This window comes from Anopheles nili, chromosome 2, assembly GCF_943737925.1.
Source record: "Anopheles nili chromosome 2, idAnoNiliSN_F5_01, whole genome shotgun sequence".
NCBI lineage: Eukaryota > Metazoa > Arthropoda > Insecta > Diptera > Culicidae > Anopheles > Anopheles nili.
Window position 1 is genome coordinate 73519841 of NC_071291.1, and position 25399 is coordinate 73545239.

At 49.7% G+C, this 25399-nt stretch overlaps 1 protein-coding gene across 1 annotated transcript in view; it reads left to right on the forward strand.

Annotated features, from left to right (window-relative positions):
- The window catches only part of LOC128731240 (protein commissureless 2 homolog), a 39550-nt gene extending 29676 nt beyond the window's left edge, over positions 1-9874 (forward strand). Inside the window, exon 2 of the mRNA XM_053824345.1 lies at positions 9297-9874. Coding sequence (XP_053680320.1) covers positions 9297-9874 — 578 coding nt within the window. The remainder of the gene's footprint in view (positions 1-9296) is intronic.
- Positions 9875-25399: the final 15525 nt, after the last annotated feature.

Consider the following 25399-nt stretch of genomic DNA (forward strand, 5'->3'; position numbering starts at 1 on the left):
TGGGATGTAATTTATTTATCTCGCCCCTTCCTTGGGTGGAGTTTTCCACCGCAAGAAAGCATCCGTCAGCCCGCCGGGGAAGAACGCGTCGGCGTTTTTCGGTCGTTTTTAATTTCGATGAATGGTGCAAAAATTAATCTTCGCCACCTAAATCTAGCACGCAACGGCTAACGGTCGCTTTGGAATAGGCGTGTTCCTGGCGCGTATGGAGGGCAAAACCGACCACCGTACGGTGTCGATGGGTTTGCGTTTTCCCATCAGGACCATTCACCGAAGACCAGCGAATAAGCGGCCCCTTTGGGCAAAATGTGGGGGAGAATTTATTGTCAGAAATGAAATTACAGTGCTGCGGGCTGGCCGGAAAGGGAGGCATGATTTCCAAATTACTCATTATCTATTTCTAATGCAGGGATTTTCGAGCGCGTGCGGATACGAGGGAACCGGCAGATTCAATTCGTTCCCGTTGGCCTAGCGGTTCTATTATTCGCTCGGGTGTGGAAAAGAGGGCTACAGCGGGAGGGAAGGAATCTAGATTGCTTTGGTGCGAATCCGTCCGGGAGAACCTTTTATACTTTTCAAGGATAAATAACGATCGAACCGAACGGCCTGTGTTGTTTCCCCTTGACACAAGGAACCACTTTACGTGACCGGACGGTGATGGGGTGGGATTTGGAGGAAGCCAGGAGCCAGGGGACCGGGGGTCGAGAAGGGCGTTCCAGGATGAAAGGGAAATCCCCATTCTCGTGTCCACTCCGGCGACAAGGGGATCCGGATAGAGAGATATGGAGATTGTTTTATTTTTCATCATCACGTACATCTCGGCCTACTCGAGTTTCTCTTCCGGGCTCGTACACTCAGAATTGCCATCCTAGCGGAACTACAACTCTTCCGGTTAATTACTCACCCATGTGGCTTGCCCTTCCACCGTGCGGGCTTCCTGCATTCGAAAGGGCTCGAGAACGGTTTTCTCTCGCCCCACGAAGCCCCGTTTCCTGGAGCTATAAGCTGCAAACACCTCATTCTGGTGTTTTTCCTCCGATGTGGCTAGAAAAACGCGTACCCGGTTCGTGTCGGATTTCATCTCGACACCGTACCCGAGACGGAACGAGTTGAAAAACGATCGGATTTCCCACACGTGGAGCCGAGGAAGGGAAACAATTTCCCGTTCAAAGTCAGTCGTCAAACTCACGCAAGCCGCCGTCGTCACCGGCAACCGGATTGGCCAATTTCCGAGCGCGGTGGGGCTTTTAAATTGAAACCTCTCAAAAGTGATTTTCTTTTATAGCCGCCAATGAGTGGAAGTCGAAAAATAACGAGCGAAAAAGAGACCTCCGGTTTCAAACACCTCCAAAGAGCGTGAGGAAGGACCGTCGGAAACAGTACAGGAAACTCAATTTAGAAAACAACGTCCACAAACGTGCGCATTTTTGGGGAAATTCTACCCGTCTGGAAATGGAGGGAGGGCGTACAAAAAAGGCGTGAACAGAAATACATATATATATACCTACAAAAGACAACGGGAAAATATATCGAAACAATTATAAATCATTAGGCTGCGCGATTGCGTTTGCGCACAGAAAGGGAGAAAAATCGGTCCCTTCGCGGGGTCCGGGATAGCTCAATCATAAACTATCCCGCAGCGAGCGATATTTGTTTAAAAAATTATAAACCTTTCCGGCATAAATTCGGCAGGCACCACCGGCGGCTGACAGCCAGCGGGCTCTGGCAACCCTCGGGTGCCGGTATCCTCGCCTGTGCTGGTAACGCACAACGCCTAAAGCGAGGCTAAATAAAATGTAATAAAACGAAAAAAAGGAAACAGCTGCCGGAGCATGCGGACGGCTTCGTTTAGCAGCTTCATACCTGGCACGTTGAGCTGTTGCTTCGTCCCGTGGCTGCCCTTTCCGTCGGCCTGCAGAACAATTGCAACAATGACGCAATCAAAAGCACACCCAAGAGGTCTGACGTCAGTGGGGTGGGAAGCGGGTTCGGGAAAAAATAAAACCCCACCAACGGGGGAAGCCTTAAATTTCGAGCACTCAATTTTAAGCGCCCCGATATGTATGGGTTTCCGGAACGGATAATATTTTCCCTTTTTTTCTTTCTCGTCTGTACACGCGAACGCTCCACGGCTTGACGTGCGGTGCCTTTAATATCCGTTTGCCGCAACGACGTGTGTGATTGCGTAACCTTTTGTTCCCTGTGTGCGTGTGTGTGTCGCGTGTGGGCTTATAAATTTTCAATTAGTCCAGACCCCGGCAGGGAGCTTTTTGCGTACCATTTTCTCACGGAGCACCAGGTGCCTGAGTCCTTTTGAAAAGCACCCCGAAATGGGTTTCATTTCCTTGTCCGAAATTAACTGTCCAAGAAGCTGGGATCCGGAGGGTAGCTCCGAACCGGAGGTCTGGAAATCCTGACGAGAGGACGACGACGAGGAAGCCCAACGGTCACCGCACGGAAGCCCACGGGCGGATGGCATGCAAATGTAAAAGGAAATTAAACGCACCCGACCGTGGCGACGATTTAGATTAGATACATTAACTAGAGGCGGAGCGGTCGCACGGTTTGCCTAATGGCGGACCTACAGGACATTAGGCGTCTCGTGAGGTTCCGACCTCCACCCCGAAGCGCGTCTAGTGTCTAGTGTGGGACTCGCGTGTGGCAGGTCCGGCCCGGACCATGCCGGATGTGATATGCAAATCAATGAGTCAAACAATCCATTAGCGTACACAGGTCGCACACGGAAACTTGCTCGTTTTCCCGCCGACCCGTGACACATCCGGTCGCGCATGCAACGACGGGCTCACGCTCCAGAGATTACCGGCTTGCCCGCGATTTCAATTCAAGGAACTGTTTCTCTGGGTCTGGGAGCACCATTACGGTGATGAATCAGGGCCACCCCGGGGAAAAGCACGCCACAAGGCCACGAAGGGGTAGCTCCGAGATGGAACGGGGAATAAAGAACGCTTCTAAATGAGTAGAATAAATCGTCCGGCATGTTTGTGTGCGGCTTATCGAGAAATTGGAAAATTGAACGACTTTCCCGTCCCGTGCTCTCAAATCACGATGCACAGCGGCTCGATCATGTTGGGCCATTAATCTTCCGAACCATCTCTTATGGTGGGTCCTGCAACGTAGTCGAAGATACGAAACGCGATGTATTTCGTTGGTCACACGACGGAGTTAAATGAGCGAAAAAAGCGAGCAAAAAATCGCAATGTCGTACGCCGTTTACATCCACGTCCGGTGAGAATTCCATTTGCGCTCAATTTTCGACTGCCCGGAAGCCAAAATGCATTTCACTACAAAACTCAACAGTCCCTCCCCAATCGACGTGCAAATAGTTTCGGCAACAAGGACGAAATGAACGAGAGAAAAAAAATGGAACCCTCGCGTTGATTGGACGGGCGTTTTCAAACAAATAGTACAAAAAAAAGAAAAGCGAAATTGCGGACTCTCCTGCGCGAGAACCTTCGGAATTTGTTTACTCGAATTTTTCCCGAACCCAAAAGCGCGAAAACCTATCGAGGAAGGGATAGAGATACCCAGTAAAAAAGAATCCTCGCGCCGTTACTAGGGGTTGCACTGCGGGAAAAACTTACATTTCCGATCAAAGCAGGCGAGAATGAATGTAGTATGGTGGTGTGGCCATCGATGGGGTGCTTTGAACTCCCGTTTTCCATTGCGACCGAAACTTCTCCGACGAGCCATCGCAGTAGGCAGTGAAATGAATCCTATTTTGGGCGCGGAAATGTAGCGAAATTTCTTAACGGGGGGAGAAAATTCGAGGGAGGGAGAAAATGCGAGATGGAGAAAAAATAGAATGAGACGAGAAATAAAAGGAAGGAAATAAATATAGCTGGCGAATCAACCGAACCGAAATCGGAATGGAATCAAAATCCATTCGTCCTTTCGTGTGCGCACACACACACACAGACATACATACCCCAGGTCCTGTGGTGTGTGGCTTGTTCTGCGTCTGTCCTTGTTGCGTGGGCCCGGGATGTTGTTAGTGGGTGGAGAATATACTTTTTTTTTTCTCGCTACAAAGAAGTATATCCCGTATGTGTGAATGTCATACCGTCATTGTCATCCTGGCCCTGGTGGGTTATGGGATTTTCCCGGGCCTCTGGCGTTCCCTTCCGTTCGCAGGTTTTTCATTTCGATTCTCCACGGCAACCGATGGCCCGAAATGATCCCGAGCCCCATATATCCTTGCGCGCTTACGCACACACACACGCGCTTCCGGAGGGCGTTTTTCGGTTCGTCGGGAAGAAACTCAAGACCACAGCGCACCCCATCGGCAGGGGCTTTGTGTGACGGAAGCACAAATCCACCCGACCTAGGCTCGACCGCCGAGACGGCGATTCCATCGATTCGCGATTCGACGTGGATTAGATGCGAAGGACGATAAATATTCCTAGCGTACGGGTTTTTTTTTTCTGCCCGTCACTCAGCCCCCGTCGAGCGGTAGACATGCAGAACTATTTTCCATTTCTAATGGAACATCGTAGACACGACTGGATCGTGCCTCCGTGGATTGGAATCGAATCCGGGATGTGCGGGATTATGAGGCGAAAGTAAATGATGCTGATAAGAAGACCTTCTCCCCCAACCACCCGGCAGGAGGGATCGAAAAGGGATCCGAGGAGGCCGCTTTCCCGGTGGCAGAAGAAGATGAATTGCGTGCGGTGCTGATTCTGGCAGGCGCGCGAGCGTGCCTCCTGATGTGCGACGACCATGTTCATGTTCTTGCAGGCACGCCCGACAGACGCTGTGTGTGTTTGTGTGTGTGTGCGTGTGTTTGTCACGAGATGTCTCCATCGTGGGCACAAGGACGAACACGGGAAGACGACCGAAGGGTCTTGGGGGTTTGAAATTGGAAATTCGAGAACCACCTGCAACACCGAGTCAACCCCCATGGCAGGATGTGCATTGAGCCGTGGCAAAGAGAAAGGAAGGAATTTCGCATGCCAGACAGCAAACCAACCGGAAGCAAGGAGGGCAAGGATCGACGGGTGGTTGTCGGGGGTGTGTGTGTGTGTGTGGTTTGAAGTTTTCGATAGGCTTCTACACGTCGTGTCCTTGGCCTTCTCCACTCCATCCAGTGCCGCTGCCGACAACATCCTGTAATTATACGTTGCCATTGTCGAACGAGCGCCCCACTCGAGACCACGAGGCTTCCTTGGGCAACTTGATATCATCCTCCACGTACGTCACGGCCTTCACGGTCGAGGCCATGCGCGGGCTCCCGTCACGGGCAACCGAAGTTCGCCCGTTGAGGTATTAAAAGTTCCACGGTAGCGCCGGTCTATTGATTGCATAATTTCACGTCTCAGTGATCAGGAATCTCTTCCCACGACATGCCGGGCGTGTAGAGAGCTCGTCCTCGAAACGTCAGCCACCGACGATTTGGACACACACGCGAGACACACGGCCACTTGACGTTTGCTCCTGGCTGCCATCGGAAGTCGTTGAACCTTTTGTTCGGTCCGTCGGATGCGATCCCTTTCTTCTTCCTCTTCTTTTTTTTCTCGTGTTTGAAAAGTTACTGCAAAATACTGCAACGTGCATCGAGCAATATTGCATGCATCAAAGCTCTTTCGTTCGTTCCTTTGAGCGGTGGCGACGACGTGCCTCGTGCAAATCGACCAATTTTCTCACGCTTCAAAGCACACGTGAAAACGGAACGACGAGACAACCCTCACACATATTAAATTTACAACATGCGGGCCCAAAAGCAAAGCCAACCGAAGAAGTGCGGTTGCGAAATGGTGACGCTTTCGGTTGTGCCTCACGAGCGGGCTTGGGTTTTTGAGACACCGTGGTGCCTGTCACCTTTATTTGTTTGATTTGCTTTTCACACACAGACAACGCATCTTCCGAGGAACCCGTACCCGATCCCGAGAGGGTTTATCTAATGGGATTTCTATTCGGTTTTGATTTGTATCATCTTGAGGTGCCTTTTCTTTTGCTTCCACTCTCGAGACCGTTTTTATTTTGCTCTCCCAGGGGCCGAGGGGTTTTCCTAGGCGTGTATCCTTTTACGCTTGCTTTTCTTTTTTGTTTTCACTTTCTAACCCAATCTCAGATCTTTCGGCGTAGGCCCTTGGTTGCCATGGGAGATTTGGCAGGTCGGCAAAACAAATCTTTCGAGCAAGTGACAAAAAGAGGAGCAAGAACGAATGAAAAAAGGAGTTAATCGAAAGCAAGAAGGTTCCTCCGTTCGAAAGCTCCGCCGGGCAGAAATGGATGTTTATGAACCCACGTTTGAGACTACGTGCGTGTGTTGTAGCATCGCAAACAGTAACATATTCCGGTGGTGGGCCTTGCAAGAAAAAAAAACCCACTGCCTATAAAAATAAAAGCCTCAACGCTAATCGTTATCCCTTCACGGTTCGGGTTTTTGATCACATAATCACGTCCAATGGTGACGGTGGGATGCGTCTTTTATTTTTCCCTCAACCCATCGGAGATAAATAACAATAAAGTTGAAAAAATGGAAGAACGTGCGTAATGATCGGTACGATCCGCAGGCTTAGAACCCCCTACCGAGTCACGACGGACCCGTTTGTGGACCTGTTTTTAGGCCGAAACCTGCCGCGAAGGCGCGCCTTACCAACAACAACGAAAAAAAGGATCAAATCACAACAGTGCCAGTGGAAGGGTCGTCCCTGCGTTCCGAGGGTGGGATGCAACAAAAGCAGGCTCATAAAAATCGTGTAAACCCCCGGCAGTCCGGGGTCGGTTAAACTGTCACGTCATCAAACTTTCAAATTATGGTACGCCCCGGAACGCGCTTACTCCGGGGCGTCCTTGCCGGTCATTTCATCGATAACGAATGGTGTTCTTCTCTGCCCGTCTCGCGGCTGCATATCGGGTTCCGTCCCCGGCTCATCCGTCTTTTCCAAGAAGCACTGAGGAAGAAAATTCTCCATCGCGCGAACCACCGACCCGAAAATCGGCATCGATGAGGGTTTGACTGCGGACTTCGTACATTTTTTTCTTCCTGCTTTTCCTTTGCCCTCGCTTGCGCTCTCCTTGCAAACTCGAACCGGCAACGCACTGGGCACAGCTCGATTGAATATTAATGGTTCGCTTTATATGCACGGGATCGAGCTACCCAAAAACCCGGGACTGTGGGACCGTGGTCGTGGGCTTGCAATCTGATCGAAGGATGTCTTGATCGATTACGGTCGTGCGCTGTATAAGGGACGAAGAAAAATCGACGCCCAAACGATAAAAACGATCGTGTAATTTTAGAAATGCCACCGCACTTGCATCCCAGCAACCGGGTGGGGAACCTAATTGGGCCCGGGAGAAAATGATGCCGTGAATCAATTTGATTTTAATGGAATCGTCCATCAGGCGAACGTGTGCTGGCGCGCATTTTTGGGGTGTGGGAGACATTGATTTGCAAATCGCCGCCTGCTGAGGCTTGCGCAAGATGCGAAGGTTGGTTTGAAAAAAAAAAACACGCACACACAGCGCTTCGAACACACCCTGTGCCTGTCTCAGGAGGCGATGAAAATCGATTTTCATATCCTTCAGACGCCGCCCGATCGAGGCAAAGCCGTGGCACATCACACGCGGAGGTGCGAACGTCGAACGTCGTGCGAAAATCGTCTCCAGTCACGAAAGACTGCTGGAGAAGCTGAAATCCCCGCCCAGTTCACTCGAACAACCACCGGTCCTTGGTGAGACGGTCGTTTTCCTATTAATATCCCTTTATTTGCGAGCTCCGGTTTGTGGTGTGGAGGACGAAACCGAGAGTGCTTAGTTTCGGAACTTCGGACACACAATGCCCGATATGCCGCCATCGCCTGGGGAACGTGAACCGTGCCGCGTGGTCCTGCTCTGCCCACTGCCAGCACAAGGATAGCATGAATGATGTATCCAAAGCGATCTCTGAGCGTCTGCCGGACGCATTAGGTTCTGCTCGATTGGGTACCGCGGAGGCGACCGAGTCAGCTGAAGGGTGAGCTGATGGTGGATCAGGTTCCTTTTGTGGGTTTGAATTTCACCAACGGATGATCAGCCCAGATCAGAGTGTCTGTATCTAAAGATACCGTAAAGGAAAGCTGCCCTGTGAGTGAGGGTTTTCCTTTTGTTCAGCTTCCTTGACGAAAAATTGCATTCGTGTCTCCTTCTTCTGTCGGCCTCCCCAGGCGCCGTTGCCCTTTTGTTCGGTGTTAGGGAAGTATTTTGTTTTTCTTTTTTTGTTCACTCAGTACTCCCCGCTTTCGGAATGAAAAATGACCGAACTTGTTTCTCGCGGCAAGGCGCCCTCTCGGGGTGATGGCGAATTGCCTAAATATGGCTGGCAAAGGGCCGCATCCCTTTTGCTGGCGGGTGAGAAACTACCGAGTAAAAAGCAATTGCGACGACCTTCGGTCGAGGGAATTCCAGCGCGCATCGAAACTAGACGGTCGAAGATACGAAAAATCGACCACCACTATCCCGGCCGATGGGGTTCCATTTTGTTCAAAATGGCCCACGGAATGATTGATGCGTTTTTTTCTCGAGAAAACCACCGAGAATCGATCCCCGCGGTCTTTTGTGCTCGGAGCAAGAAGAAATGGTGCTGGCAGCCGTTCCGCTGGCGAAACGAAATACGAAACGATGCAGGGCGCGCAAAAGGAATCGAAATGTTGCATCGTCCTTGGCGTGTATCCTTTTCGCTTCCCCGAAGGAACACGATACACCCGGTCCACGGGTTGTACTTGTGCGGCAGGAAACCCTCCAGAAGCTGGGCGCATCTTGCGCCATATGTGGTGCACATTACATCGGATTAAAGGGAAACCCGGCGAAGACCCTCGAGATGGGAAGAGGAAAAAGTGCTGACCAAACGTCTCGGGCGGCGCCAAGGGAGATTCGGACTCGTCCTGGTGTGGCGTGACGAGAGGAACTTAATATTGGCACCCGACGACTCGGTCGGGGAAGCATCGATCCGACACATCCCATCGTAAGGTGCTCGGGTGGAATCTAATCAATAGGCTCGTAGTCGGGGAATTGAATATATTGATAGGGCTGGATGGAAAAATATTTATAGTTTCTGACGCCCGCGCCCGGTTGTTGCTGTCGACCGTTTGCAGGGAGTAGTTCGCCGGGTCAGGTCTAATTTATAGATAGAGCACATCGTTTCGACCTTCTTTTTTTTTTGCTAATCTCCCTGAAGGCCAATGTACTCGCACTCGCGCGATGCAATTCACTAAAACGCTTCGCAAAACAGTATCTTTTGCTTGCCACCGTGGAAACTAATGCGCTGTTTATTTTCTTCTCCGCTCTCGTTGCAGTGCTTACCGCTCGTTCGCAAACCCTCTCCTCGATGGACATTGAAACACCGCCACCGTACGACGTGGAGTCACTGCCCAGCTACACGATCGTGTCGGGTTTGCCTAGCTATCAGGACGCGATCGAACAGCTGAAACAGAAACAGTTGAAGTACTACGAGCCCGTCAAGGTTCACCGGCCCAGCGTCATGAAGCTCTTCGAGTCACAGGATCTACTTGGAGCGGCTCCTAATGGTTCCGGGACACCAAATCCGCCCAAACTCGAGGAGATCCGGTACAACTTTGGGCGTCCTTTGTCCGTGCAGGAACAACCACCCGCAGAACCGACGACTAGCAGTGGCAACCCGGTGAACCCCGGATCGGATGGAGCTGACCCCTCGCAACCAGTGCCACCACCTCCGCCACCATACAAGAGCCAAATTTCCACCATCTCGATCGGTTCGAGTGATCGTACGATCGGCGCTGTCGTTGGTGGATCGATCGAGCATGGTATGCCTGTTGCGATCCGTGTGCCGCAGAAGAAACACGACGTTGTGTGTCGCTACACGATCGAGAACGAGCGGCTGGCGGGGCGCAGTTGAACCAGCAGCAGCACCTCCCCCAGGATGGAGGCCGCAGAGGACAAGCCGTACTAGCAACACTACATCCCCTAGCAAGCGAAAAATAACTGATAACTTGATGATTACAAATCACAGACTGTGTTATTAACGATTAATTTATTAGATAGTGCTATGATGGCTCCCGGGAAATGGGGTTTGAACGGTTGGACGCGAAGATCGGAGGAAGGTTGTCCTGTGGGAGCAGGAGCGGATCGGGAAAGATGCTTCCGTTTTCATTCCTGTAGATGCGACGCACTCGCCACAACACTGGACGACAGAGCCCGTCTAGGTGGTTTACTGCAAATAGAGCTAGATTAGGTTAGTGACGTTTGAGCAGCGTTGAAAATGCAGCGAACTGAAGAATGTAGTTTAACGATCCTGGAGCCTTCGCTCGTGCGCCATTCCGTTTGATCCCTTTCGTGCGGTGGAGCTAGAAAGTAGATAAAAATTGTGTAGCGATAAGAACACGAAAACACCCTATATTAGGTACCTCGCGGCAGGTGCACATACACAAAAACACACACTGTTAGCTGTTTAAGGGCTCTAGTCGGTTACGTGCGGTTTTACCTTTGTTTCCACGTTCTTCACTCCCCCCCCCCAGACCACCTTCAGGATAGTAACGCCTCTCCCACGCACCGTTAGGCGAGGTTTTGTTTGAAATTTAACGACCCCAGCATCTGACGTCCCCGGTCAGTGCGGAGGAAAATAATGTGCGTGTTTCGTTTAGGTTTGGGCGGGACGGAGGTCAGGAACGTAGGATAGATTGTTTATAGAACGATTTACTTATACACATTTCCATGGATCGATTCCCCGGAACCCGGGCTCGAATTCGATGCATCATCCGCAAGGAACTCGTTAGCCATACATATAGGTACAGATATATATATATGAATATATTTACAAAAACAGGAGATTGTTTTACTTCGTAACCGACGAACCGTTTTGCGTTCCTTCCGTGTGACGTAGAGCGCTCGTTTCGAAAGGCTGCGGAACGAGTGTAACGAATTCCGGTGATGAACGAAAGGATGCCATAAATGACTCCTTCCCGGCCGTTGCGAACGGCGCGGTTTAGGTTGTAGCGGAAGTAATTGAAGCATACGAAGCATTTACCAATTAGCAACCAACGTCTCCCTGCGTGCCGGAAGGTAATAATTTGAGCCAAGACTTTAGTGCACCACCCCTCCTCCCCCAGGAACCGGAAGGGGGCGCCCTTATTCCCAGTGTAAACGAAGCTCAATAAATTGTTTGCCGAGTGAAAATTGGATGAAAATTTTATGTAAAAATGAATGCGTTTTTTCCTTCTTGCTGTTAATGTGTGTAGTGAAAGAAATTGGCGTGCTGCAAGGCTCGCGCGGGCACGTACGAATGGCTAATTTATCTGCTTTTATGAAGTTTTTTTACGCGATGGAATCGTGTAAAAAAGCGTATGCAATTATATGCGTTTTTTCGACTCGATTCGACTCGGCTCTCTTTGGCCTACTATCGCGTCGCACACGGTAAACGAAATCGGAAAAGCCAACAGAAAATGCGGTAACTTTTAAGCAACGATGCCGCGGCATGATGACGCTGGTGCTGCTTCATTTAATAATCGGGTGAGGCACAAAACGAAGAAGAAACCCGGAGCTTTTAGTAGGGGTGCCTGTTGCGAGGCGTTTTATCGCGTCGCAAGCGGACAGTAATAAATTCAAGGGTGTGCTAAAAAGCCCTGGGAAGCACATTGTTTTGTGCTCTTCGCTTCTCCGCGAATGCCGGGCGCGATGTATCCGTTACAAGAGCACCATTTAGCCGGCGTTGTTGAAAATGAAAAACTGCTCACTGTGGGCACTTTGGCCACCGACAAGGCGCTAGGTCCTTGCTAGATCCGCCTGAACCGAGGAAAAATCTGCGTTAATTCCATCTTCTTCGCTCTCATGCTCATGCGATGCCATGCTCTCGGTCCGGAGTGGTTCATCTCTTATGTTTTTTCTCTTTTGGTTCATTGCTCTCCCCCTTCGGAATTGACCACTTGGCCGGTTTATTGGTCATATTTATCCTGCTGGAGCACTCCGGTTCGTATCCCTTTCAACAGGCGGAAAGGGTCAAGCTTCAAGGGTCCTGTGTGTGAGTGCGTTTGCGGGAAAGAGGAGAATTTTTACTGCCACCGCATCGCAATCTCCGGAACGTTAAAATTGAGAACTCACCCGGGTTTGCGGTGGTCCAGCTCGACCACCCGTCGGCCATCGACGCGAACTTCATGAACCTACGCCACAAAGCAACACACATGCGCTTTGATTGCGGTTCGGGAGGGAAAACGAGTTATTTACTTAGGACCCGGGGCCGAGTACGTGCTCAAGAAGAAAAATATTCTATTAGCATATCCCGCGTGCGTGTGTGGTTCGATTTCGGGTTTATTCAATCCGTGTGGGAAAGGCGTCCAGTGCCGTGAGTGAAAGCGATCCATCCGGGGGCGGGTTTTCGCTTCCGTTCCGTGGGAACACCGCTTCCTAGTTGTCAATTCTCCTCCCCGAGGGAGCGGGTTGGTGGCAAACGAAAGCACACAAAAAACCCTTCACAGCCCTGCCCTCAGGTACTGGCTCAGCGTACTAGAGTTGGTGTATCAATTAGAGGGAAACTTTCGCACCGAAGCGAAGCGGCAGCAAAGCAGAAACAATTTTTCAATCAAGTTTTTCCCACCCGATCCCCACGGTCGGTCACGCTGGGCGACAGGAAGAAGGCAAAAGTTGTGAAAGGACGCTTTTCCGGGAAGTTGTCACCGCGCGGGAAAAATTATTAGCTCGCCGCTGGGCACCCACCGCAGGACGAGTATCGATGACAACGACCGAACTACCCGAATCTCAATAGCAACCAACCAGGCAAACACAAACTGGTCTCTGATTGCAATTTCCACTGAGATCGATGGCTACCAGCGTCTAAATCCGTCCCCATGGTTTAGTTTTCTGGTCGCTTTCGGTGCTTCAACGTGGCGTAACAACGCGTGATTGTTTAAAATTCCGCCTTTTCGAGCACCTGTAGCCAGGTCGATCACTTCAAATTGCTCGATCAATGCGCGAATGACAGTTTGTTCGGCCAGCGTTGGCCGTTCGTTCGCATGAAAAACCCTCAACTTCCACAACACAACTTTCCAAGCCCCGTGGAGTCCCCGGGGGCCAACAGCTGGAGTTGATTAAATTTCCTCCCACCGCCCAATTGCGCCCTTTCGGCGAGGGTGTCCTTGTAATACCCGTCCGTTTACTTTCGGCGTTGGCGTGCCTAGGTAAACTTTAATTGCAAAACGCGCCAAACGCGACGGCGCCCTCGCCGGCCGTCGAATTTTCCGATGGCTCGTTGAACGATTATTACACTCCACCGGTGCGGAAGGAAAAGTTTTGTCCAATGTTTTTTCCGCTCGTCAGTGGAATCAGCAGCAAGGATACGCTCCAGGACGCGCCCGACAGGCCGCGTGGTGGCGTTTTTAGTTAGTGTGTTTTTGCTGTGGCTTCGATGGCGGCACGAGCCTGTCTGGCTGTTTATTATTTTTTTGTTTTCGTGCCAGATGGAGCACCGTTCATCCGGTTGGTGCACCTTCCACGGCTTTCCGGGAAGGAGCTCCACGAAATTTTAGTAATTTATGAGCACATGTCCCGGGCTGTCATTCGCGTTTGATTAACTCACCCAGAAGGATGTTGGTATCGGAAAAACCCCATTCCTGGAACTCCTGCCAGGAGGAAAACGAGAAAGATAGGAAAAAAGACAACGGCAAATATAAACAGCTTCCAATCGCAGTAGTCATTCGTCAGCAAACCCCTACAGCGCTGTCGGCTGATTAATTAGGTGTGAAAAACGTTACCAAGGAAACGTTCCCCGGAAGGTTGGATTGAATCTGTGCGCTACCCTTCGACAAGACGACATTCTCCGGTCAGCTAGGAAGACGCTGACGGGCCAGGGATTTTCCCTGCTGTTCCTCTTCCCCCACCCCCGCCACTCGGCCCTTCTACACCACCGCCTCGTGGAAAAACACTAACCTATTCCACTTAGTGCGTAAACGTCATCGTTCTCGCCCGTTTGTGAAGGGTCCTGTTCCGAATTCACACCCATAAATGTAGCGCTCGTGTTCTCGAACGGCTCGTCGCGTGATGAACAGCGTTGTTCACGTTTATCGCACATCGTTTTCCCCCAACCGGGGGTTGGCCCGGCCGTTCCCAGGGGGCCACGTGGAAGATGGGGAGGGAGAAAAGGACCGCCCTACCGATGCACAGTGGGCACTCCCATACAAATACCGGGATAAAAGTCTAGCGCCATTATTTAAAGGAAAATTTAAATGGAACGTACAAATTGGTATTATTGGAAACGATACATTATCAGTTTGGAGTAATTTTCTAATTTTGGAAAAATCCTTTCCAAAAACTCACGAATTCGCACGCAGATCATGTAAAAAATTTGAAAACGGTCACCCGAATTCATATAAAAAAAATCCAAGTGACGCACCCTGCTCGCTAATCGAGAGGATTTCGACGACGGATTTTGAACGCCAAAATCGCCAAATTTGAATTCGCTAGTAACAAGAGATCATGCGTCGAGGAGGTTACATGCACCAGCCGGACTACCACCCTAAATTTAATGGATTTCCCCTCCAAATGTTATCAGTACATATCGTCGTTCTTTCCGGCGCATGATAATCAGCATCCTATCTCGTTTGCTCTCGTTTGCTATCGATCGCCCTGTTCTACGCACACTGTAGGGTATTATGGAGCGTCCTATCTTGCCGGTCAAAATTCGGTCGCAGCATTTTGCCGATCATAATAAATTGTGTGGCTGCGTACATAAAATGCTTTTTCGATACAAAACATAGCAGCAAACTGTGTGCGATAAATTTCTGTTATTGAAACAACTGCTCCCCATATTTTTGAGCATCTTTATATCACAAAACTATATGAAAAATAGCGGGATTATCAAACACGGTGTCCAGCTAGCACGCATCACTCCATAGTGCAAGCAATGTCCACCTCCTACGCGCGCCTGGTACAAAATATAGTAGCCTGTCCTTGTTGCGCTCACGTTCTGCTTCCGTTATCCGAAATAGTAATCTTTAAGCCCATGGCGCACGTTTTTTATCAGCAGTGCCAAATCTGGCGTCGTTGCTCGTGTTTCTTGCGCATGTGGATTACACAAAATTCTATCGATAAGCCACCAATATCGGAACAATTTTGAATCCGTAGAGGGTCACGCGGAATGCACACTGCTAACCGGGAGGATTTCGGAGTCTAATTTTGAACGGCAAAAGCGACAATTTTGATATAGCTAGTAACGAGAGATCATGCGTCGAGGAGGTTGCGTGTGCCAGCTGGTTCATTCCACTAAATTTAATGGATTTCCCCTCCAAATGTTATCAGTACATATCGCCGTTCTTTCCGACACATGATAATCAGCATCCTATCTCATTTGCTCTCGTTTGCTATCGATCGGTTTGTTCTAAGCACACTGTAGGGTATTTTGGAGCGTCGTATCTTGCTGGTCATAATTCGGTCGCAGCATTTTGCCGATCATAATAAATTGTGTGGCTGCGTACATTAAATCCTCTTTTGATACAAAACAAAGCTAGTAGTTTAGATAAAAGAAATTTATCGCACACCGTTTGCTGATTTGATTTGTATCAAAAAATTATTTAATGTATGCAGCCAGACAATTTATTATGACTGGCAAAACACTGCGACCGAATTATGACCGGCAAGATAGGACGCTTCAAAATACCCTACAGTGTGCGTAGAACAGGGCGATCGATAGCAAACGAGAGCAAACGAGATAGGATGCTGATTATCATGCGCCGGAAAGAACGACGATATGTACTGATAACATTTGGAGGGGAAATCCATTAAATTTAGTGTGGTAGTCCGGCTGGTGCATGTAACCTCCTCGACGCATGATCTCTTGTTACTAGCGAATTTAAATTTGGCGATTTTGGCGTTCAAAATCCGTCGTCGAAATCCTCTCGATTAGCGCGAGCAGGGTGCGTCAAGTGTTTTTTTTTATATGAATTTGGGTGACTCTTTTCAAATTTTTTACATGATCTGCGTGCGAATTCGTGAGTTTTTGGAAAGGATTTTTCCAGTACCAGGTAATAACATAGATTATTTAGCTCGAACGAATTTCCCAGCAATGGATCTTTTCCAAAAATTAAGGCGCCATTTTTAACAGTCCGCCCCTCAAAATAACCCTGTAGCGCGGTTAAGAAAAAAATCATTTTCATGTGAGGTGGCGCAAGGTGGCAGCAGATTTTGTTGCAAAATCAAAGATAAATTATTGTACTACATCCTGTGCTATGCCATTGGTTGAAGACTTTTGAAGCTTTATAAAAAAATAATCTTTTATAAAAAAAATATGATTTTACATCGTATTTTTCGTACATTTACATTTGTTGATGATATATTCTTTAAAAAAATTAAATTTATTTAATTAAATGACAATTACGATTGAATAACCTATCCAAAATGGTAAAAATGTTAAGTTTCTGATATTTAATCAATATGAAACAAGAATTAAGTCAGCTCAAAAAAATTGAAAATTAACAACAGTTAATTAACAACAGTTAATATAACATATTAACATATAACAGTTTTAAAAAAATCTCAAATTTGTTTTTAGACTTTTATCCCGCCAATTGCCCAACGTGCGATGCCGGTCCCCCGAAAGCGCCCATGCGAAGGGTTTTCCGGGGTGAGTTTTCGCCTACGCCTGCTCACCACCGTCACCGGGAAAATGCACCCGGGATTCCCCAGTGTGTTTACTTTACGATTAAATTTTATTTCTTTGATTATGCGATGAAATAGCGTAGTTTTATCTTGCCATCGGTGGGATCCGAGGGAGCGAAGGGACCCATTCTTCTCCCTTTTTTTTTTTAAAGAGCCGTCCCTTTTGCCGGCAGTCTCCGTCCGAGGGGAAAATGACGGCCAATTCCATTCGACAATTGAAGTCGAGATGAGATTTTCCTCGACGGGGGACACCCTAAGGAGGGCGCTCGTGGGGTGAATGATGCCCGGGTGGCTTGGGAAAGGGGTCATCGGCCCTTGCAGGGTGGCAAATGGAATTCGTATCGAAAAGTTAGCTCAAATTATGCATTCTAGCGCCGGCTCGCCATGATGAACTTAATTAAGCCACCGGGCATTGGAGTGTTAGATTCGGAGAAAAAGTTTCCTAACGCAAATACTGTTGTGCAATTCGAAATTGAATGTAGCTGTTTTCTCGGAAAAAAGCGGCGCATGCAAATGTTTCCACCTACCAGTGGGGTGAAATAATCAAACAATTTACCGTGCATAAATTCGAAGTAAAACGGCCTCGAACGAACATCAATTCGCCCGAAAAATGGCTCGGAAAATGTGCTCCGATGTGTCGTCCTTCCTCGAAACGATTACAGCATCGTACGTGCGAAGGAAGCGTCCTCGCAGCCTTCGCCCGTTCCGGATAGGCGATTTCGGGCTTAAGGCCTAAAGAAGTGACTCAGCCACTTTGCCCCACCGGGTGAATGTTTAAACTGTGAAAGAACGGCTTGCGTGTGGCGATCTGCTTACTTCACTGGAGCGAAGCACTAGATCGGGCACTTGCGCCCGACAATTGCCACAAGTACCCGAGAGTAGGGCGAACCCTCCGGCGCCTTGTTAAACCCACCGAATTACTCATATCATTGACTTTGCTTCCCCCTGGCGGACGCCAGCAGGTGAAGCCGGCCTCAACTCGGCCCGTTTTTCCTGAAACGGGCGCGCGCGCCGACAACAATAGGGGCCGTTCCCGATTCCACCCGCCAAATCATCCACCCTTGCATGGAGGGATGAAAAATAGCTTCACCCGAACGCCGCGATGGAGGAATCCGGATGCTGGCCCTCGCGGACTGACGGCATGACGTGGCACCGACAACGCACACGGGAAAATTCCCTAAAGTATCGTCCCGCGTCGTGCCAGGGAAAATGGTTGAGAGTATGAAGGGATGGCACAGGAAGCAAACAATCGGGCCTTCACCCTTCGGATTTTCCGACAGGATTTTTCTCGGTAGCGCCCTCGTTGCCCGGTGCTTTTATTTCGCTCGCATTCCGGCTTCCGCTCGCACAGAAGCCGACAATCCACCGGATTGAGGGGAAGAATTGGGTTGGGAAATTGCATCACCCACCGCACAGCGTTCCTGCATCCTGTAAGCAGCCCTCGGGGAAGCGAGACCCTCAATGAACCCTTAAAAAATTAAACAAACAAACAGCACAACAAAACGACCGACCAACCGGCCGGCTGTGCAATTTAATCTCAAGCGGTAGATCACTTTCGTCACACGCTTTTCACCGTGGCGGTGTGGAGTAGGTGGAGGGAGAAGAACAGGAATCGTTTTGCTCATCGAACGGCACCCTCGTACGAAGGGACGGTGCCATAAAAAAGTGATTCACCCAACCGAGCGTTTCCCGTGGGCTGGAAAATTGCATTGCAGTGGAAAGGCAGGCACCTTACGCGTCATTTCACTTTCGGAGGGGTTGGGATTTTCCTTGCGATCTCGCTGTCGTTCCGTTACCCATGGCAACCGTTGGGCTATGCTGACGGGATGGAACCGGCTGCGAGCGTAACGAGTGAGAATAATGTGGCCTGATCCCTTTTTAAATAACGCAAGTGGAAGCCCACGCTGCGGCGGGTGGTTGCGTGTGGTGGCGTTTTCCACCCGATTCCACTGACGGAATCGGGATGGGGATGGGTGCCGGCGCGAGGAGGGAAAGTGATGAAAATTGCATCACAGACACACGCACCCTCCTTGTGATGGAACGGGGGACGCGTCCATTTTTGTCCCCGCCGGGAAAAACTTTGCACAGGGCGATGGAAAAATTGACCGTGTTCATACTGCGCTTCTTTTGCGGTGGATCGTATCCTTAGCATTTCAAGGAGCGTTTGTTCGCAGCACGGTTGTGGGTGGTTTATTCGGAGCGTAAGTGTTATTTGTTTGCTTTTTTAACCATAGAGTTAATATTAGCTTTAGATCCAGTGCAAAAGAAAATCCCTAAAGAACATATGTTGATGAGTTTGCTAAAAAAAAATTGAACCTGATTATGGATAAAGCTTTAAATAATCAAAAACAAAGAGAACCGTAAAATTCAAAAGATTTTTTAAGTCTTTAAACGGCTCACTACGAAATGAATTAAGTTCTAAAGTTAAGCGGAAAACTCTAGCTTTAATTAACGGTTTCATTCGAGGGTTCGATATGGGTAATTATCATACGTCTTCCCCTTCGTTTTTCGAGATGATTATAAGGCCCGATGACGAAGTGAATAATTTATTCCAACCTATTCCTTTGGGAGTACAGAGCTCGAGGACGTCGGTTGATGCTGCGTTATTTCTATCGTGCCTTTTAGTCCTGAAAGAGGATGAAAATAGTTTAGATGTTGACGACTTTTCCAGTGAAGCATTATGCTACATCCACATTTTCCTAAACACATATTTTTGGTGTGTAAAATGAAACAACTTTTGTCGGAAAAATGCTGCACGTACTATCCACCTATTGCTATGGCAACCACCGTGAAAGAATAGTGTGCCATTCGCCCTATACCCTCTCAACGCGCAAGGTCTTTCGGTAGCAAGTGCAATAAACGCTACTCACAACTGTTTGCTTATGTTGCGCGGTGCGGTTGGAACGCTTTTCACCCCCACGACATGCACTCGCAAACCATGGCAGGGGTGTCTGCGCCGTGGAAAATGCGAGGAAAACCTGCCCCTACCGCAACTGCGCCAGCCCGGCACGCTGTGTTTTGTTATGCAAAATTTTATTACATTAATATCACTGAGTGCCTTCACGCGAGAGCGACCGAGGGTGGCGTGAATCTTCGCTCCCGTTTTAGCCATGCCGGGGCATTTTTCTTTTCGCTATCCGTGCCATTTTTCTCGCCCACCTGTCACGCTGTCGTGAGCCCCTCCGATCTAGGCGGAAATCGTTGGCGTGGGCTTTGCTACCATTCTACTACACCAACACGAGAAGGCTCACATTTCCCGACATTTCCCGGTCGCGGGTGTGAGTTTTCCGCCGATGAATCACACAATTTCAATAACGAACTTCCCCATGAGCCCCCGATTCTTATCGCCGGCGAGTGTAAGTTCGCACCGGAGAAACCGGATTAGCACCGAGACCGTCACCGGGTTGGGAACGAAATTACGATCCGCTTCCGCCGTTTTCCGCCTGCGGCATCGTTTCGGCAGTTGATCGATTTAATTTTTCCGAATCAATTTTCATTCCGGAAGCACCGCCTTCGGCCTCCGTTTTGTCTTGTTTGCGCGTTGGGTGGGAAAAAAAAACTTTTCCCATCGAAGGATGGCAGGACCTGGCGGGAATTAAAATCGAGGGAAAACCCGCATCAACGCTCTCCGAAATGGTGGTGGAACTTCCACGCCGGAACCTAACACTGGCCGGCCATTCGGAGGAGCATTGTTTGGAAAGGGCTGCAACGTGATAATACCAGCAGACGATGCAACCGCGACAGATACGCCAAAGAAACGGCGCGTCGGCACGCAAACCGTCAGAGGCGTCGAATTTCTGGAGGGAGCACAGCAATCTAGGGGCGTTAAATCTCGCCAGCGTTGAATTAATCGTCCATTATGGGCAATTAAAACCCGGCCATTCTTCCAGATCCCCGGCATGATCGATGATCGGTAGCGGCTCTATTTTTAAATTGATGAAAATTGTTTCGTTCCGTTGGCGGCACGCACGCAGGATGCGCCATTCATTGGGTGATTTTTCAATTTAACGTCATTCGTCGATCGCTCCATAAAACGCTAATCTCTTCAGGCATTCCGATGTGGTGTGGTGGTTGCAGAAAATCCCCAGCTCTCGGGAGTCCTGCAAATCCACCTGGAGGCGTGCCTTAATTTATGGCGAGAGCGCATCTAAATCACGCGCAAAATCCCGCCCGCCGGGTGGGCTTCGGTTTTGGTAATTCGGGTCTAATTTCGAAACCATCCCAAGAACTCCGCTTCAGTTGGAAACGAACTTGTTTTAGGCTGTTTTTTTTTTCTTGATTCTACCGTGCCGCATGAAGAAAGACACGATTTTCCTAACCTAATTATCGGTCCTTGCTCGTTAAGCTGGCCAGCTAATGAGCCTAGGTCTAGTCCCGGGGGCCGCGATCTAGCAATCGCTGTTATCATCGTTCCATCCAACGGCCCGAGAGGATGCGTGTGTTTGCTTTTCCGTTCGTTTTCCAGTGGCCACGGCCGGTGAAAAGCCATTACTGGAGATTTACGGCCCAAGGGCGAGCGAGAAGAGAAAGTTTTGTCAGTCGCTCGAGCCCGGGAGGAGGATGCGCTGCGTGCATTCGAATGCGTGCACCCGCAAGTCGCGGCCCACATGGGGGAAAAGCGGGTCGAATGAAAGGAAAACAAAACAAAGCACGAGGACAGCATGAAGCAGGAAAAAAAACCCGATTCCCCGAACGGGCTCCGGAACCCCGTCAAATCCCGTCGGTCAAATATCAACGCTGTTTTGGCGTAAATATTGTCCACTCGCCTGTCAACCATAAACTAGCGAGAATGCGAGAACGCGGTTGCCCTGGCAACGGAATAGAAGCGCGCGCTCTAGCCGGTAATGATGCTTAAATTTATGTAATTCCACGGAGAAAGCGAAGCGAAAGGCATAAATCACTTGACAAGTTGTTATTTTCCCGGCCCGGGCGGAGGAGTGGGAAACCGTTTTTCTTGTGGCATTCTTCTTGCCCTTTTCCCGAAACCACGCAGTTCGGTGAAAATGGGTTTCATTACATTCCGCCCGTGGTCCGATGCCCGTCGGCGTGGAAACCTCGCAACTTTTCGTCCTCCGCTGGTGCTTCTTGGTGCTCCTGCTGTTGCGTCTCGCGCTTTACCGCCACGGGGGATAAATGTGGTTCCAATTTTCCGTGCATCCGAGGCCACCCGGAACAAATTAAAACCGAAGGCGGAAAAAGTTCGGCGTAGGCCGATGATGGGTGACATTTTCCGCCCGGTGGGCCGTTTTCCATCGCTCCCGTCGCGTCCCTTGGCCGTGTCGTGGAAAGGTGACACAACACGGCAAGAGGCGTAATCGTAATTATCAAAACAAAAGTTGAACCACCCGCCATTCCCGGGCCGCTTTTCTTCCAATCCGATCGGTGAGTTTTTCCGCCTTGGGCGCAGTTTCAAGCAGCGACGACGAGGGTGCCGTAAAAAGTTACACATGTTTTCGATACCTCCGTGACAGGCCGGAGACGTGAAGGGAACACCGTAAGACAATACAGTGGGAAATGTCTAGCATTACGCCGGGGAAAACCTTCCAAAGAGCACACACTATTGCGTCGAGCGGCTGCAGGGAGTAAATAAAAGCAACAACATCGGCACCATGACAGGGCCTACGGTAACGTAAAACATCTTTCAGCATTATCTGCTCGAATTAGTAGAAAGAAAAAAATCACGCCTAGGCAACCGGAGCCTTAATGAGGGGCGTACCGGTGAGCGGGTTTTTCCTGGCTCCATTCGAGCCTTCGGAAGGATGGAACGGATCTTCGTATGGGGAAACTGTTTTTTGTTTTGCTTCAATGCCTGACGAACTTTTTTACGAACAGCTCCCGGCTGTTATCCTTCCAACAGGACGACGATGCGTGCTGCCGTTTCGCCGTAAGCGGCTCACCGATACGCAGGTCACAATCGCACGGCAAATTGATGTTCAATTTCGTGCGCTCGGGTGTGTCTGGAATGCGTAATGAATAGATTGTTCCGGCGAGCTGAAGACGGGCTCTTTCAACGAGCACCAAAGCGTGTAGGTCCTGGACAACCTGGACGAGAACCCCCACCTGCGCCAACGAGTCGCTCGAATCGAACTCGAACGTGCGCTTAAACGATCACCGAGGGTCGAGAGAACTGCGTCCCCGATTGGGTCCGATTTTCCAATATAGGCCAACGCTTCATTGGACTTGACTCTATTAATTCTAATGGGGCTTGGCCTCGGCCGAGCTTCGAGCCATTAATATACATTTCCAATCGAAAACCATTCATCATTTGCCCCCGCTGCCAGATCTTGGCTTCCGTTTGGTGGCCTGTTCTGTCAACACAAACGCAGAGCGGCTGCATGTGCGCCAGTGAGGCTTATGATAAATTACCTTATCCCGGAACCGATTTCCCAGGCCACAAACGAGAGAAAATTGTGCTGTAAAGCAGTCAATAACTATGGACCGGGTTTGTTCCAGCCTGAAGGACCCCGAGGCGTCCGACGAGTCTTGCGCTTAATTAGATCCATACGGCCATGCAACGATGTCACCGGGCGGTTGACGAAGCCGAAAGGTGCAGATGTTTTTCCCTCACTCGAGGGAAAAGCTGGGAAGTTCTTTTCAGAACTCTCACAAATTTGAAGGCGTGCTCCACGTGGTGCACCAGTTCCATTCAGCCTGCAGCCTGCAATGCCTCATTAAGCGTCGTAATCATGTTCATTAGCGGCCAGCATCTCCGGTGACGAGTGCTTCCCATGGAAGTAGTGACCCCACCGGGTTTGCCGGAGCTCGTGGGGTCGTGGAAATTTGTCCCACTTTTTCCCCATTGAGTGGCGCGATCAGCCAACACGCCAACACGATGGTTGACGCAATTGCATGCAGTGGAACCGCTGCGGCAGCGCAAGTTTGTCCACGCGCAAGGATAAAGCACTCTTAATGTCACCAACGGATGACGTCCTTGAGACGGAAAACCCGGAAGCCTCGAGGTCCCAGGCTTGGTGTGTGGGAATTTTCAGTTTTTTTTTCTCCTTCTGTCTCCTTTTCTCTCTCTCTCTCTCTCTCTCTCTGTCTGTCGCCCTGCGTTCCTCCCTAGTTCCAATGGATGTTTGTGTTTTCCTTGCCTCTATTGCCCATCCTCCTCTGCCTCTCCAGCCCCGACTGGTCTTCCTCCGTTCCCGGAACCGTCAAGATGCGTGATGTCGTTTTGCCCACTTACAGTTCCGTACGTAATTCGCCCTCTGGGATTAATTAAGACGTAATGTGAATATTTTTTTTCTTCTCCACACTCCAATCCCTCCGAGCGTATGTGTGAGTGCGTTTGTGCGCCAACCTGTGAGAGGTCTCTGTCGGATGCTGGTAGAAGAAAGAAGGAAGCGCAAACGACACTCGTACAGGATGGGCCGCGTTTTTCCCGAGTCCATGGAACGAACGAATGAACAGATGTGTGCGACTCTTGGCGGGAGGGAAAACCGAAACCGAGTGTGGCCGTGTGAAGAGGTCCTTTTTTTAATCCTCCGGCGCGCTCCTTAGCGGGAATGCGCACACTCATCCCAAATCGATGACAGGGGCCGCGCGCGCGTCAGGATATGAGTGAGCCTCGCACAAGAAATCGGACCACATTGGAAAAGCGACCGAAAAACACGTGTTGAGGGAAGTTCAGGAAAGCAAAAAAAAATATGCGTACACGTATAAATGAACGCACGGATACGTACGACGATGGAGCCCCAAAAATGTTGTTTATTTTACCGCTTCGAGTGGTTGACGGTGCATTGGGAAAGATTAGAGCGCTCGCAGCCCGTACCATACGGGGCCGCCCGAATTTAGGCGGCCTGCCAAGCGAACGGTCTCGGTTTTGGAGATCTAGTAGGCAGGCAACCTTGCCTGGTGCTTTTGCATAATCAAATTTTGTTGCTGTTTTTCCAGGTTCCAAGACGAACGGGCCGGCGTTTGATAGGTTTTCACGCGCTCGCTATTTACCTCCTCGCATTCACACACGCACACACACACATGGTGTGTGCGAGAATTCCCATCAAAGGGACCTCCTCTCGGCCCGGGGTCTGTGAATAGGAAGATAATCCCATGGAAAACACATCCCCGGTTGAAGGGGCTTGCTTTGATTAAGTGTTTCTTTTCAAAAGTCCTCGAAGCCCGGCGAAGGATCTGAGCGAAGGCTGCTGGGTTGGAACAAATCGATTGAATGTATAATGGGAACGCGCGGGCATTAAACATCATCTTTCGGTGGTGCTGCAGGGATGAAGGGAGCCCTGCAGGGTATCGGTACGGTGGGCACACATGCAACGTTATGCGTGTGTTTTCTGCTGCGCGAATGGTGGGTGGAAGAATGTGTGGATTTATGCCCCGGCCAAACGATTCGTTTGATGTTTTACGGCAAAGTACGCGGGCACGTGTAAAGAACGCAAGGCATGCAAACACGCCTCCAAATGCATTGATCTGAGAAGGTAGTGATTAAATTGAATAAATGAAAATTTTGTCCGGATTCTTCCGCGTTCAAAATGTGCAGAACATGGAAGCATGGAGGACTTTGAAAAAATATGCCCGTTCTTGAGATGCTGTTCAAACATTCAATGTTTCGTTGATAAACAAATACCGGCGATCTTCCTTATGTTTGATGCAAAATAAATATCCGCAGTTGTGTGGTTCTTGGGAATGATGAAAACCAAAATCCCTTTAAATAGGCAGCAACTGAGTATTTATGCAAAAACGCCATAGCATAGCATAGCTTATCATGGCCAAAACTGGTAATAAGGTGCGAAAGATTCCATAGCCTAGCTTAGAATAACTAATTCAA